The sequence below is a fragment of the Prinia subflava genome, chromosome 1 (genome assembly GCF_021018805.1).
Source record: "Prinia subflava isolate CZ2003 ecotype Zambia chromosome 1, Cam_Psub_1.2, whole genome shotgun sequence".
Lineage (NCBI taxonomy): Eukaryota > Metazoa > Chordata > Aves > Passeriformes > Cisticolidae > Prinia > Prinia subflava.
In genome coordinates this window covers 137,400,905-137,416,280 of record NC_086247.1, presented here as the reverse complement: position 1 = coordinate 137,416,280, position 15,376 = coordinate 137,400,905, and the positions used below count along the sequence as shown (strand labels likewise).

At 39.5% G+C, this 15,376-nt stretch overlaps 1 protein-coding gene across 2 annotated transcripts in view; it reads right to left on the bottom strand.

Annotated features, from left to right (window-relative positions):
- MYO3A (myosin IIIA) overlaps positions 1 to 15,376 on the bottom strand; it is a 114,751-nt gene that overhangs the window by 14,456 nt on the left and 84,919 nt on the right. For both annotated transcript variants that reach the window (XM_063414027.1, XM_063414037.1), the window contains 8 exons: positions 14,789 to 14,866; positions 11,722 to 11,927; positions 9,492 to 9,603; positions 8,699 to 8,861; positions 7,995 to 8,081; positions 4,691 to 4,814; positions 2,980 to 3,895; positions 2,152 to 2,290 (listed from right to left, as the gene is read on the bottom strand). In XM_063414027.1, the coding sequence (XP_063270097.1) occupies positions 2,152 to 2,290; positions 2,980 to 3,895; positions 4,691 to 4,814; positions 7,995 to 8,081; positions 8,699 to 8,861; positions 9,492 to 9,603; positions 11,722 to 11,927; positions 14,789 to 14,866 (1,825 nt within the window). The remainder of the gene's footprint in view (positions 1 to 2,151; positions 2,291 to 2,979; positions 3,896 to 4,690; positions 4,815 to 7,994; positions 8,082 to 8,698; positions 8,862 to 9,491; positions 9,604 to 11,721; positions 11,928 to 14,788; positions 14,867 to 15,376) is intronic.

Genomic DNA, 15,376 nt, shown 5'->3' with positions numbered 1-15,376 from the left:
GCAGGACCATACCTCAAATCCTTGGGGGTCTTGTAGATATTTTACAATATTGCATAGAGGAAGAAAATACAATAATCCAGAATGTTGGTAACTCTGTGTTTTAGACAGTACAAGTTAAATGAACTGAACAGAGGTATATTGTTACTTAAATATTCTTTGCATCTGGTCAGATCATGTTTGATATAATAAACATCTACATAAGACAATGCAGCTTTGTGATAAAGCCAGTTTCCAACTGGCTTAAAGGCAAACTGTGGAATTGCAGTGTATTGTCCTCACTGTTTTGTGCATTGGTCATAGCTGGAAAAGAAACAGTTCTCCTGTCATGTAAATTACATTCAAGTGTAGAAAAATAAGGTTCACATTCCACACCAGGAAAGGTTTTTCAGTGGACAGGTTAGCACACTTTACCACTGGAAAACTTCTGCACTGTGACAACTCAGGGTTTTACAGCAGCACAACATTTTCAGAGAAAGAGAAGTGGGTGACTGGTCACCCCTTTAGGCAGGGTTGGATTCACAGGTGACAAACCCTGGCAAGCTTTTGTCTCCTGTAAAGCTACTTAAATTAATAGCAGCATGAAGAGTAGACTTCGCTGCATTTTGCACATGGCAAGAACATACTGGTACATTTTTACCTGGTTCACTCATGCAAGTGATGAGATCTTTAATTGATAAAACAGGGATTTGTATACTCCCTTTCCCTCTATCTGCCTCTTTTCTCTAGCTTCTGTTGCAAAATGTGTTAGAACCAAGAGTATTTTCCAAAATATGCATTTTTAATTTCTCAGGTTTATCTTGGAATATTTAGCAGAGGACTCAGTACAAGACCATTAGTGACAATCACAAACTTTGCTCTGTCTTTAATGAAAAGTCATGGTGCTTAGTTTTCCATTTCCCATTTCTTTTCTTGTGCAGACTTTGGTCTTGGAAACAGGCTGAACCACACAGATTACTTACCAGCAGCCAGTTTACACTCAGAGGTGTAAACACCAAACCCTCATTTTAGCAGCTTGCCCATTTGAGAGGACTCCAAAGAGGGACTGAAGTACTTTTAAGATCTTTTCAATGCAGTAATGGGGACAGAAAAGTTTCATCACACATGACAACTGAATCCATAATGTTATAATGAAAATAGCAGAACTAGCTCTGGGCAGTGAGAGACAGTCCCAGATCTTATCCCAGCTCTCCCCCAGAGGCAGTGCAGTGAGCTCACACAAGCCCTGCCACACAAAATGGAGACACAGCCTGTTACGTGCCACATCTGCCCTCATCTTCCTCCACCTGCAGCCTTGGACATGAGCTGAGAAAACTCCCTGATACAGCTGTTCCAGCAGAAGAGGTCTGAGCAGCTCTGTCAGTTCTTTGGGGTCCTTTTGGTGGAGCACAGGTCTTCATGATCTGCATGCTCAGAACCCCATGTCCTCTTTATCCTCCCAGTACTCTTCCCCACTGCCACCAAAGCTACTCCAAGCAGGTTTGCATTTTGGGAACCTTCACTGCCCATGTTACCTGGAATATAAATAACTCTGGAGTGTGTATTTCTAGAGATCACTCCCTCTTAAGTGGGTGAGTTACATGGATGCTGAATATTAATAAAACTTTATATGCAATTTTAAGGACAATACCCACAAACATGGGTAGGAGTTACAGGTTTTCAATAACTTCAGCTACATCTGTTGATACCTAAAAATTCATTTAGCATATGTGTCATAAACTTTAGTAAATTGTTTGATGTATCACCTAAAAAACTATTTTGTTTTGAAAGCATAGTCTCATATCCTACCAATAGTACACACCTGAGTGACACCTGAGTTAACAAGAGCCAATATGGAATTTCTACCAAATACAGATATTCCTAAAGATTGTGTGTCTAGGTCTCACAAAGATTTATTCAGCAATCCTAAGCAGCACTGAAACAAAATACCAAGAAAACCAGTAAATACATAAATCCCAACCAGGTTTGGGTATTTCTCTGGAAACTGTGTTCCAGACACGTACTGATATGGGCCTTAGTACAAGAATATACAGCAAGAGTAATAGGAGCAGCTGGAACTAACTCATCCACTCGTTCCCTGACATGACCAGGAGTAGCTTCGTGTCAGTCCTGTTTACAAATGAAAATCCTGCCAACAGTAAGGTTAAACATTACCTGACTGACAAACATGGGAAGAAAGCCGGCCATTAGCTTGCTTATCTTTGGACATCATCACAGGTCTCAGCTGATGGGACAGTATCATTTCATTCAGTTTTTGCTGCAATGCTAAGTAATCTTCAGATAATTTTGATATCTGAAAAATATATTTTTACATTATTATAGAAGTAAGTACACATGTTCCAAGGTAATCAAAGGTAAAAAAGTGGACTGGAGAATTAATTTAAAAGGTATTGCTCCACCGACTGCAGTGCACACCCTACCATTTTTACCTCCTCATGTCTTGAAAAAAAATGAAAGAAATAAAATGAAATGTCTTGAAAAAAAAACACGTATGAAATTCAACACTGCAGTCCAGTCCTACAGCTACTTCTTACGGGTTCACACATGTGGGCAGATGGTGCATTGCTGATGCAAGATTGCTTCAAGAGCTGTAGGCATACTTCCCTGCACATGTGCAAGTCCCTGACATTGGCACTGCAACTTTAGTTTCATTTACAGGGACACTTCACTTCAGTACACACTAAGTGTACTGAATTAGGGACCTCGATGGGTAAACAAACATTTGAAAGATAAAGCTTCTGCATTTAACTTAAATCAGATTAACATTATTTTTGCTAGTACTCTTTGACTTTTCCTCCTTCCAGAAAAGGCTGTTTTCTCTTGCAAACCAAAATATACATTTTTATAGAACACACATTACAAAATCTCTGTTGTAGTTTAGAGAGCAAAACCTTGGTGCCATAGAAGTCAGTAAAATAACTTTGCCATTTTGTCACTGCTCAGAGTATTATGCTCCACATACATTGCTTACAAGCTTCTTACCTGTCGTGAAAAGGCTGCCAAATCACAAGCCTCTTTCTCTGCATCTCCCTTCAGTATCTTAGGGTCTTCAGCCTCTGTACTGGTGCTTTCCCTACCTTTTGTTGTTTGGGGATTATTATTTTGAACGTGTGTTGCTTCTGTTGGCTCCTTTATTGTTTTCTCTTGACTTTTGCAAGGTAGTTTCCCTTCTTTTCTGAGTTGACCCCTCCTTCTGTAACCCCGGTAATTGCTCTGTATTACCACAGCTGCCTTCTCTTTGTCTTCTGAACCTTGTTTTTCTGCCTCAGCTTGCTTCCATGAGCCTCTTCTTAGTGACTCTTTTCTTGTGATTCCTTTACCTCCTGTAGGCATCACTGCTTCATGCTTTATGTGGTTTCTTTCCACATGCCTGTCAGTCCTGGGCTGCACCACAGCAGATTCTTGATTTTGCCAGTCTGCACTGAGTGTGTCTTGATTATCTTGCTCTTGCTGGGGTCTAGGTTCAGTTGGGATTTTGACAGAAGATTTGCTGGGTAACTCTTCCAAAGAGTCCTGTTCTTCACCTTCACTAACCTCTTCTACTGCCAGGTTCTGCTTCACAGAAGCGGCCTCTCCTTCAGTAGATGTTTGCTGCTGCTCCTCTACATCCCCTGTGTCACTGTACCCAGAGCACTTGCTGTCAGTGACAGCAGCAGGTTCATCTGGAGTCTCCTCACTTGCCACTTCTTCCAGTGTGTCATTTTGAGCTGGCTGCAGTTGTGCTTCAAGGAATTCCACAGCAGATAACTCATCCTCTGCTATGGCAGCTGCTTCTTCTGTTCTAGGGAGGGCACTCTGCCCTTCAGTTGGACTTTCCTCAGGATCTTGAAGTTCTTCATCATTTTCCTTCTTGCTAATGGTTGCTGCATTTTCAATTTCTTGCTTTCTCAGTGACTCCCTGAATGGAATAGAATTTTGGGCATAAATTACAGCTGAAGGGGACGAAGAATAGAAACAACCTTACAACTACCTTTGGTGGTCTTTGTGTACTAACTGGCAATTTGATACATTGCAACATGGGAAAGATTTAGTGCATATAGCTGGAATTAAAGACCGTAATTTCTGTTGTTGTTATTATTATTATTATTTTCCCTTAAAGTGAAAAGAGATTATATTATTATCATCAACATCACCATCTCTTAAGTTAAAGGGGGCATCCCTATTAAACTTCACAGAAAATTACCAGGAAGTCAATCTAGGTTGCATGAGAGCTGATAAAACAGTAAGAAATTAATTTAAATGTTAACAAAAACATAAGGCATAAACCTTTTAGTGTCTCAAGAATGTATAAATACACACAATCCTAAAGGTATTCTGTGTTTCCTCTGTCATCACCTTTGCTTATCTCAGTGACTTAAAATGAGAACAGTTCCTTGCAGATATCTATCTCACTCTAGTCTGAACATTTTTTATTATGAGCTAATTTCAAAAAGAGACTCATCTATAGATTACATTAACATTGCAGGTAGGTACAGGTTGATCCTTCTCCTAAATGTGCCTTTATTCCTTGGGCATGAAAAGATGAGAAGATTTGCTACTGCCATTTAAAACCTTCACATAAATATTCATTACTTCTGCACACATATCTTGAATAATCCTAATTTGAGTCGCTCTTTTCTTATAATGTTGTTATTCAGTGCTGTAATTACGGGAAAGGGACACATTTGAGTGACATAAGAGAAAATAACACTACCTCCTGCTTTTGAAGACCTTCCTCTCCTTATATCCCCTGTAGTGAGACTGAATTGTTATTGCTGCTTTGTTTCTTGTTTCATTTAGTTCTTTTCTCTTCTTCCTGAGTAAGTATCCTCTGGCAACTGATACAAATTGTAATACAAAACAACCTTAGGCAACAAGCAATGGGTGTCACACATATTTCAGAAGTCAAATGCTAACAGCATTAAACAAAAGCTAATAAGGAAATACAGACCAGGGTGCCTATTATGATTATGTTTCATCTGAAATGATTCCCATAAAACCTTTTTGAGATTTCAGAAAGCTGTACCTATTCTACATGAGGATACATACAAGCTTCATATATTGTTGGAATAAAGAAAATATAGGAAGATGCAGAATAGAACAGAAGCACAGAGCTACAGAAGTGCCTCTAGAATACAGCGCTCTGAGTTTAATGGACCTGCTTTGCCTGATTCTGGCAATTGTTTTGACTCAGTCTTTCATTTCCATGGGAAATGTCTGATTATCAGCCCATAGAGATTACCAGGCTGTCAACTGGCACAGCCTTGGAATTAGCTGAACATTCAGTAGATCAGAGAGAAACTGAGAATTTTATAGCTCAGCAGTTACAGAAGACTTAGCTCATGCTCCTTCTGCAAAGACTCATTATTCAAACTGAAAAGGCTCAGCATGAAAGATGAGTAAGCTCCACAGTAACCAGGTGCACTGTGACAGAGAAACTCCCTACTTGTGCTTTGTGGGAGGCACAAGGTTAATTTTCTGGTCTGAACCAGAAACAAGGACTCAAACATGGGCCTTCCCTGAGCCATGTATGTGCTGATGGGTCACTGGGGCCTTGATGCAGTTGCCAGCACATTGGTATCTGGTGCCATCTGAAGTGCTCCAGGATAGCAAGGCATCCACATGGAGCTGGCGGAAAGAACAGGACAGATGGGACTTTCTGGACAAGAAAAGTTGGATATACCAGGTAAAAGAAAGCTGGAGGCCAGACAAGACAATTAGGGCACCTCGAATGTCACTAGATACCAGATGAGGGCAAATGAGCTGAGCATTTCTGATTTTGAATAAACTATTCAGACCCTGGGCTCTACTGACTGGAACAGCAGTTTAGACACCTAGATCACATTTAGACATCTACACTGAAGTGTCCTGGTCAGAAACTGAATTACATTCAGAATGTTGCTTCCAAAATTTTTGAACTTGCAAATAATTTCATAATGGGAACTGGCACAGTATCCACAATGTCGTGATTTGGACAAATCTGCAGTTCTAGGGATTCAGCACAAATGTGCTAATCCCTGGCAAAATAAAAAGAACATAGTGTTCTGTCAAAATATTTCTGTTAAACTCTAATTCCAAATGCAATACCAAGAGTATGGGGATAGTGGATTCAGGTGATTTAAATACCCTGTGGACATGGTAGATATGGGACTCTGTCTTCAGCTCTGCTGAGAATGTTTTGCATCACAGTGAAAACGTCAAGCTCATTTGAAAATAAGAAGGGAGTATAAGCAGTCTGTTCCAACACATTCATACAACTTTGAGCAAAGTTTTACGTGCTTTAGCATTCCCCACTCATAACTCAAACCAGCTTGGGCTCCACTAGGTGCAGTCAATCAATGTAAGAAGCACCATATAAAATGGGCATAAATTACACCTTGATAACTGGATAAAGGCTAAAGAAATAGAAATACTTATTTGAAGTAGCACAATTAGATTTTATATTCAGTTTGACAGGGTCTTAGAAAAGTGAAAATTGTAAAGCACTCGGAATACATCTTGTGTCTTTTGGATTTCTGAGCCAATTCTCTTTCCATTTTCATACAAAAGCAACTCAACAGGAGTTAGTTATTTTGAAACAAATCAAGTTATCAATGGACATGCCAATATAAGCTGAGTCTGGTCTTTTTAGACTGTTCGGGTTCACTTCTGAGGTTTTCTGAGAAGTTTGTTCTGAGATAGTTGCTTGTTGCAGCATGCTTTGGGGTAACACTTTAGTTGCTGTCTAAGCTTTGTTTTCAGACTGGAAGAGGAGATGTGCATTGCTTTAGAAACAAATGGGGAAAAATGGAGTGAGCTAAGTAAAAATGGACTTCATTTTAGTTTTGGTTTGTTTTGTATTGAAAAAGTTGAAACTGCAGACATGACAGAGAAGGTGGACAAAAAGAAATATTCAGGACATCAACAGAGTGAAGAGTGAAGAGTAAATTTATCCTTTTGCATTTGCTAAATATCCTAATATAATTGTAAAAGTTCAGATGTGTAATAATTTTTGGCACATTACTGAATTTTATGCTGGTTTTAGATTGTTTTCTACACTGAGGAAGTTCTACCAACTGCAGTGAAGTGATCTTCAGTGATCACATTGGCCCAGGGCAATTAACAGACATGTCTGACAATGATTAAAACCACCACTGGTGGTGGTATATACTCATGAAGGTGTATCTGAGGTTCTTTAAATCTAGACAACCTGGGTACTGGCAACAATAGCTTATATTTGGGTTGCCACCTTCATAATTACTGAAAATGCTGTGCAGATTTGTGCCAGCTGTTTTTACAGAATCATAAAATCATAGAATGGTTTGGGTTGGAAGTGATCCCAAAGATTATCTAATTCCAACCCTGCTGCTCTGGGCAGGGGCACCTTCCACTAGACCAGGTTACTCAGAGCCCCATCCAGCCTGGCCTTCAGTCTTGTGTCTCTCCAGCTGTCCTGCTCCTGATTTCAGAGCTGCCTAGACTGTGTCTAGCTTGGGGATGTCTCTGCAGAGACAAGGGAGACCAAAGCACAGGGAGCAAAAAGAGATGTCCCATAGCAACACCTGGGCCCAGGGTCATTGTGGCTGCAAAAGAAAAACAAAGCAATGGTGAAAAAGAAAGAGATGTGAGTAAATTTAAAGCTTGCAGTCTTCCTGAATAGAACCATTACTGATACATAAGAGACCCTGTTCCTAATGGAGCAGCACCCATACACACATGGCATGCAGACAGTGTTGTGTGGGTTTCAACAATACCCATGGCTGGGCAGCTGTGTACTTCAATATCTCAGACTAGCAGTGACAAGGTTTGCTGTGGTATTTGAGCATCCCACTTCACAGCAGTCAAAAATGCCTGAACCACTCTGAGGTTCAGGTAACAGAATACATTGACCCATTTCAACCACTGTATATAGACATATAGTAGATAAGTTATACCTCAGAACATGCAAATGAGCATAGTCAATCACTGCAGCGAGAATCATACACAACATTTTGTGTATGGACAACACATTAAAAGCCAAGAAAGCAAACAATTCTTACTTGCTTGAAATTTGGTAATATATTCTTCCACTTTTTTATTATGCTTTGCATTTTTGTATTCTTTACGAGCAACAAACCCCCTGTAAGCTGAAAAGAGATGTTAAAAACTAGGTAATTCATTAGGCACAAGAAAGAATAAAAACATTCTGGGATTACAGATCTCTATTAAAATATTCATAAATATTTTGCAGGATTTATCGATCAAAAAACATGGCAAACAAGCACAAATAGTAAATCTACACAAAAAATACATTTTCTGGTGAGTAAAGTTATTATGAAATAAATGAATATAAAACAAGATAATCAGAATGTAAAATAAGATTGTGTTTGAAAGTATTAAAAAGCAGTTGATGCTGCCATCAACAGGGTAATTGGCCTTATTATCTAGGACAGTTAATATATTTTATTTTATTATTACATTATACAACCTTGTCAGTGCATGCCAGAATATTATTAATAAGAGTATCATCTGTGCAATCACACCCTTCCATTCTTAAAATTGCCTTTTAAATGTAACACTGATAAATGTAATTTCAGTAAAGAAATTTTTTCTTCATAAGAACAGATATGACCATGTATAACATATTTTGTCAAACGTAGCAGCAGGAAAAGAGCAAAATCCACATCCAGCATGCACATTCATTTATCAACTGTACACATGCACTAGGCTTTCAGCAAAATGTTAGGTGTTTTAAAGCTATTACCTGACTGTATTTTAATAGCACTTTGTTCCCTTTGTTCCTTTATCTTTTTGTATCTCCTCGAACCCAGCCATCCTCTGACATAAGCTTGAATCAAAATAATCATATCAACTGTCTCTTTCCTCATTAAATTCAGCTGCTCCACATGATAGTATTTGAGGAATACCTTAAAACAGAAACAAACAGAAGTTTTAGTTACCTTCCCAGGCCTTTCTTCACTTGATCCATTTAACATCAACAAGAGTTACAACTTGGTTTCAAATGATGAACAGGCCCTTTAGCTGTAGTACCTAAAGGACCATTCTTAGAGAGAGCAAATTCATTGCTGGGGATATGAGTTTACCTTACTCTGTTCTTCAGCATCTTTAATCAGTCCCTGCTTATTAATTTTTTTAGGGCCAGACTTTTTAAAGTTCCAGTGCAAACCTTCAGTCTGTAACTATAAATCTGTTTTCAAAACAACAAGGCTGGCAGTTTTGTTACAAATCTAATGTACGCTACATAAACGTGATCCAAATGTGAAACCTTCCTTTTCTCCTTTCTTCCTTTTCTTCCTTTCCCAATTTTAAACCTAAAGCATTGTTTGTTCACCAAATTGCTTTTATCAAGCATGAAACTCACGTAAATCCTGAAAAATGAGTCTAGCCAACACATGCCTGGTGTATATTAAGGACTTTGCTTTTTAAAAAGAGTAGAGACCAAGAGCTACTCCAACCAAATGGGTGAGAAAACAAATTGTTAATATGCTAACAATGGCATACTGGAATAATGAAGATGCAGTATATTAAAAAATTACTTTAGTTTTTCCAAGAACCCAGTTGTCAAGGTGGGCTTTTTCCAAGATGGCAGCACAGGTCTCCGGGCTGACTGGAGGATCATCATTTGTTTTGTAACAGATGAGGTAATACCTAAAGACAAATGCATGATTCTTTATTTGATTAATGGAGGGTAATACATTTAAACCACTCTTTTGGGTAATAAAAACAATTGCATGAAAGAAAACATAGCCCTGAAAAAACCAAAACAGCATATGAAATAAAGTGCAGTTATTTATACACAGTACTAAGAAACTCAATCAAAAGTGGATGAGTGACATATTGCACACCCTGGAGGGTTTTTTAATTCTATATCAGCACCAGAAGGTTTTTAAAAAGAATTCAACCCAAGCAGAGTAGTGCACCATTTCTTTCCTGCTCAGTATATTCTGTGAAAGTGATTTCAGTGGCAATATAAAAATAAAATAAAACTATTTTAAAAGCTTTTCTTCCTAAATGATATTATTTCGTATTTAGAAATGTCACAAAATTTCCTATCTTATCTCATGTGCTAGACCATCTACCTTTGAGATACTTAATATGATCAGAGATGCATCCCAGCTCTCATTAGCTCCTTGGAATCAGTTTTGTAGATCCTTTTGGAACATGGAAGGGCCATTGTGACACATCATCTGTAAGCTTTTAATCTGGCAAACTCATTACTCAGAATTAATTCTGGCTAGGAAAATAGGTCATGATGCTCACTCATAAAAATTACCTGTGATACACCAGCTCAGCTGCTGGATAGAAAGTACTTGTTTGTTCCAGCACTTTCCAAAATGCTCTGTAACAAGATGAACCACATCTATCTTGGGTTTTTTAATTTACGAAAATTACAGGAATTATATGTGCTTCCTGACAGTACATTCTGCTTTTTTTCCTGTTATTCAGCCTTTAAACACAAAGCCTGGGTTTACCAGCTTTAAATGATGGTAACAGTTTGCTTGTGGAATAATAAGAAAAGAGACAACGTCAATTTCTTACTAATCACCTACAGTTCCTTTTTTTCTTTCTTTCTTTTTGTAAAACACAATGAATTGGCTTATTTTATTATAACCAAATAATGGTGCCATTATCTCAGGTCTACTTGTAACTCTCAACTACTAAAATAACTCAAAACCAAAAGAAGATATACATTTAATAAAAATCCTTTTTCCTTTGAGGGCCACATTCTCAGTGCCAGAGATCTGCACAGCCTCACTGTAATCAGGGCACGCTCTCTAGAGAGCTACCCCATTATGTTTACTGCTTTTATCTATTTTACCTGAACAGTTAAGTTTGAGTTTGTTTGTTTTTTTATTAAAAGCTGTCACCAAAAGCTACAGCACATCTTGTAATGATAACTATCTTTTCCCATGCTGCACTCTTCCAAACGCTGCATTCTTCCAAAACAGCAACAGTTCCAGGATTATTTTTTCAAGAAACAGGGCTACAAAAACATCCCTTTGCTGTTCCCCTCTCCTCTCATGCACCTGCAGCACTCTGCTGGTAGCTCTCTGTTTCTAGTGCACTATTTTTTTTAAGTGCCTCTGTCTGAATACATGATGCTTGCTTCTTCCCAATTTTGATCTCCAGTCCACACATCTCTGTTCTGCTTGAGAAAAATACTCAGGGTCTTTATTTGTGAGAGAGAAGTACAGATTTTTGGGGTGGAGGAAGAAGGTATTTGAAGGAATAATAAAACCACACCAAGTTAATTACTCTGCTTCTTAACAAGTGACTAATACTTGGGAATTATATTTTAAACAACACTATGCACTCAAAGAACTTTTCAGCCCTAGACTAGGAATCCCAAATTATCATCTACTCTGCACAAGCAGATGCTGCAGAGTACTGAAGGTTGGGAGCTAGAGGAACTGTGGTGTTCCTTGGATATGGTGGCTGCAAATTCTTGGCTTTAATTTGAAGTAATACATTTCTAAAACTCAAGTCCTTGAAGAAACTGGCAGAGTAAAAGCAAGTAAATTTTTACCCAAATGCTCAGAGAGCCTGAAAAATCATTCTGAGATTCATCATCTTTCCCTACCCATTGAAAACAGGTCACTAATCTTGTTCCTGAACTACTCTTAGTCATCCAGTCTATAGCCTCCTTTGTCACAGGAAATGTCTTTGTATTTTTTTTCAAAGACCATGCCAAGAACACTGCTGGTGCTTAACAAGCACTGGACAGAAATTTTAGGGGAGCAAAGAGCCTCTTCCCGTCGGTGTTACCGTTTTATGAAGTTAGCGAAGAGTATGCGGTGGGAATAGCCCTGTCTCCGAATCCGTGCTGTCTCCAGAATTCCCGTGTAGCGCAGCTGAACCAGCACCTTCTCTTTGTCAAACTTGTTTGCCTGCCGGTCGTTGTTTGGCTTGATGCATCTCACAAAATGAGGCTGGCCAACAACCATTTTGGATAACAAATCCATCAGAGAATACTGCAAAAAAAGAGATCAGAATCACGTCCAAACCCATTTACGTTTCATTAAGCTGATACTTTAAGAGTGGATTAAGTAAATGACCCAAAAACATTTCTATCTTTTCTAAGCTACTAGTATGTACTACTTGAGAGAAACACTGCATCCAAATAAATGTACCAAATTTCATCCAGGACATTCTCACAGATTTCCATGATGTCCAGCATATGACAGAACACTTACACTCACATTTATTTGCATACCGTGGAGCTTTGTTAGGTAATTACAGCCATTTTTCTTTTTATTGTTGTCACCTATTTGAAGTCTCTTGTTCACCCAGAGAGTAAATCATCCATTTATGGACAGGAAGTGGAACAACAGCAAGCCAGTAAATATTTCAATTCCTTCCTTAGACTGGAGGAAGCTAAGGCTGTCCCAGAGGAAGGGCTGGTTGAAATGCTCTGGTCTTGGCCTGTTCTGTTCATTGTATAGGCTGATGGTGATATGACAGCTGCCCTGCCAAGAGGAAACTTCCGAGGAGGGCAAAGCTAGAAGATCACAATTCCAAAGTTGCATTTTTCCCACCTCACCAGAGTACCAGGCTAGCAGAGGGGATACAGCCTGTAGCTCCCCACACCAGCTGAGGGGAATCTGACTGTAAACAACCTTGACTGGTGTTTTGCAAAATTGCTTCATGGGAAGATATTATTAAAACACAAATGAAGAGGTTCATTCCTCAAGATTCAACCTGACTCAACAGAAAGAGGCAGCCAGGAGGTAATGCAGCTCAGCAGTAGGTTGGTTACATGAAACCAGTGCAGGACGTCAAGAGCCATATGTTTACTATTAAAATGTGCAATTCCATTCTGGACAGAAGCTGCACCATGCAGCAAAGTGCTTAATTAGCTCCATCACCAGTGTGCCAACTGAACACAAACAAGTAGGACAGACACACTAATGGATATCTTTTTTTCATGCAGTCTGAGGTGGCATATGCTTTTCCCAGTCACCCATAGATTTCTGTGTATGAGTTAAGCAGTGGGGCTGAAGGTGAATTTTCATTTAAGAGCATTAGCTATTATGAGCTGACCAAGGATTTCCACTACAGAAAATAGTATTAGAAAAGTGTAAATATAATTAACTCATTTGCTGCTTCTGCTGCTGGAAGTGTTGAATGCAGTGAATCACAGACATTAATTTGAATGAGATTTAATATTTTTTTCCATCTACAAATTCAAACAGTATATAGCTTTGGACCACCTTGATACCTAAACTGAAATTATTCTTCACAGTCCACAAAACTGTGCAACTGTATTTAAAAAAGAGATCTGGCTCCTCATTGTTCTAACATAGATGTAAACGAACTCCTATGGGTTATAAAATCATAGGATATATTGACTCAGAAGGAACTCATCAGGATAATCAAGTCCAACTCCTGGCCCTGCACAGGACACCCCAAGAATCACACCATGTGCCTGAGATTGTTGTTTAAATGCTCCTGGAACTCTGTCAGGCAGAGTGCTGTGACCATTTCCTTGGACAGCCAGTCCCAGGGCCCAGCCACCCTCTGGGTGAACAAACTTTTCCTGATATCCAGCATAAATCTCCCCTGATTCAGCTTTGTGCCTTTCCCTCATGTCCTGCCACTGATCACAAGAGTGAGGAGATCAGTGCCTGACCCTCTGCTTCCCCTCGTGAAGATGTTGAAGGTCACAATGAGGTCTCCCCTCAGTCTCCTCCAGGCTGAACAGACCAATGATTTCAGTTGCTTCTCATATGGCTTCTCTCCAGACCCTTCACCATCCTCACGGCCCTCCTTTGGACACTCCAACAGTTTAAGGTCTTTTTGATATTGTGGCACCCAGAACTGCCCCCAGCACTCGAGGTGAGGCTGCCCCAGTGCAGAGCAGAGCAGAACAATCCCCTCCCTTGCCTGGCTGTGCCTGATGTCCCCAGGACAGGGTTGGCCCTCCTGGCTGCCAGGGCACTGCTGGCTCAGGTTCAGCTTGCCATGGACAGGAGCCCCAGGTCCCTTTCTGTGGCACAGCTCTCCAGCCTCTCATTGCCCAGTCTCTACACACAACCAGTGTTGCCCTATCCCAGGTGCAGAATTTGGCCACTATCCTTCTGAAATGTCATATGGTTGGTGATTGCCCAGCCCTCTGATTTGTTGAGGTCTCTCTGCAGGGCCTCTCTGCCCTCAAGGGAGTTGACAGCTCCTCTCAGTTTAGCGTTATCAGCAAACTTACTTGGTGTTCCTTTGAGCTGTGCTGAGCTGATGTCCAATTCATCATGAACATCCCCTCAGCCACTTTATGCTTTGCTAGGAGAGATGACTAAACAAGAGTTGGAAATCCAGAGCAGAACTAACTCTGTGTGCCACTTCAGAGGAGAGCTCTCTTCGCTGCTATTTTCTGTTTTAGGACCAGCAACACAGCCAGTGCTTGGGAAAAGCTCTGCTGAAGGAGCCACAAGGATGAACTCTGGGCAGCCTCTGTGCAGTGACCATCAAGAACTTTCTCTAGAGCTCCTGCTTCCAATTAACTTTGCCCTCTTTCTTAAACTCTTAAAGAAATTCTATACCACTAATGTCCAATCTCTTTTTATCTTCCTTGGTGGAAAAACAAGCAAGTGAAAGATTAATATTGATCATCATACATCATCATGACAGCAATGTGGCTGTGCAATCAAGTACAGTTAAAGATGAAACATCACAATCTCCTCGAGATATTTGCACTGCATAGACTGCTGCACCATGTATGCAGTTCACAGACTCTAAATGGATCACCACTGACTCTAACTCAACAGGTGCATTTCAAAAAGTAAAAGAATAAACATTTGTTGTACTCTAGAAATATTTATTAAAAGATCTAGTATCTTACTCTAAAATAAGAAGCAACTGTCTGTGTTTTCATGCTGGTTGTTTCTCTTGGATGATGCCCAGTATCTCCTGCTTCATTCTAGAAGGATGAAGAAAAAGAATTATACTTTTTATCTCTAGTTGGCCTGTAGTACCCTTTCCAATGCCCCAAGAAAGCACCCCTCAGAGAACATAAATAATTTTAAAAAGTATTCTAAACAGCAAAAGTTACAGCATGTTCACTAGCACAAATCAATTACACCAATATTTTGCTACACAATACACAAACATTCACACACACAAAGGGCACAAGTCGGTAACAGAGCATCTAATGACTGCCACAAATAACCAGACAATGTCTGCGGTCCTCCTGTTATTTCATCATCACTGTTAATTTGATAGTTCTCTAAAGAACATGGCTATACTCCACACCAATATTTTAATTTCTCTTTTTGCTACAATACAGCTGGGAAATAGTATTTTTTTCCCCTGGAAGTTGTTATAAAACTATAGCCAGAAAGAAGGGAAATGTTAGGTTTTTACCTCACGGAAGGAATATGAATTGCACAACACAAAGATATCCAGCTAAACAGAAAAGAAAATAGGAGAG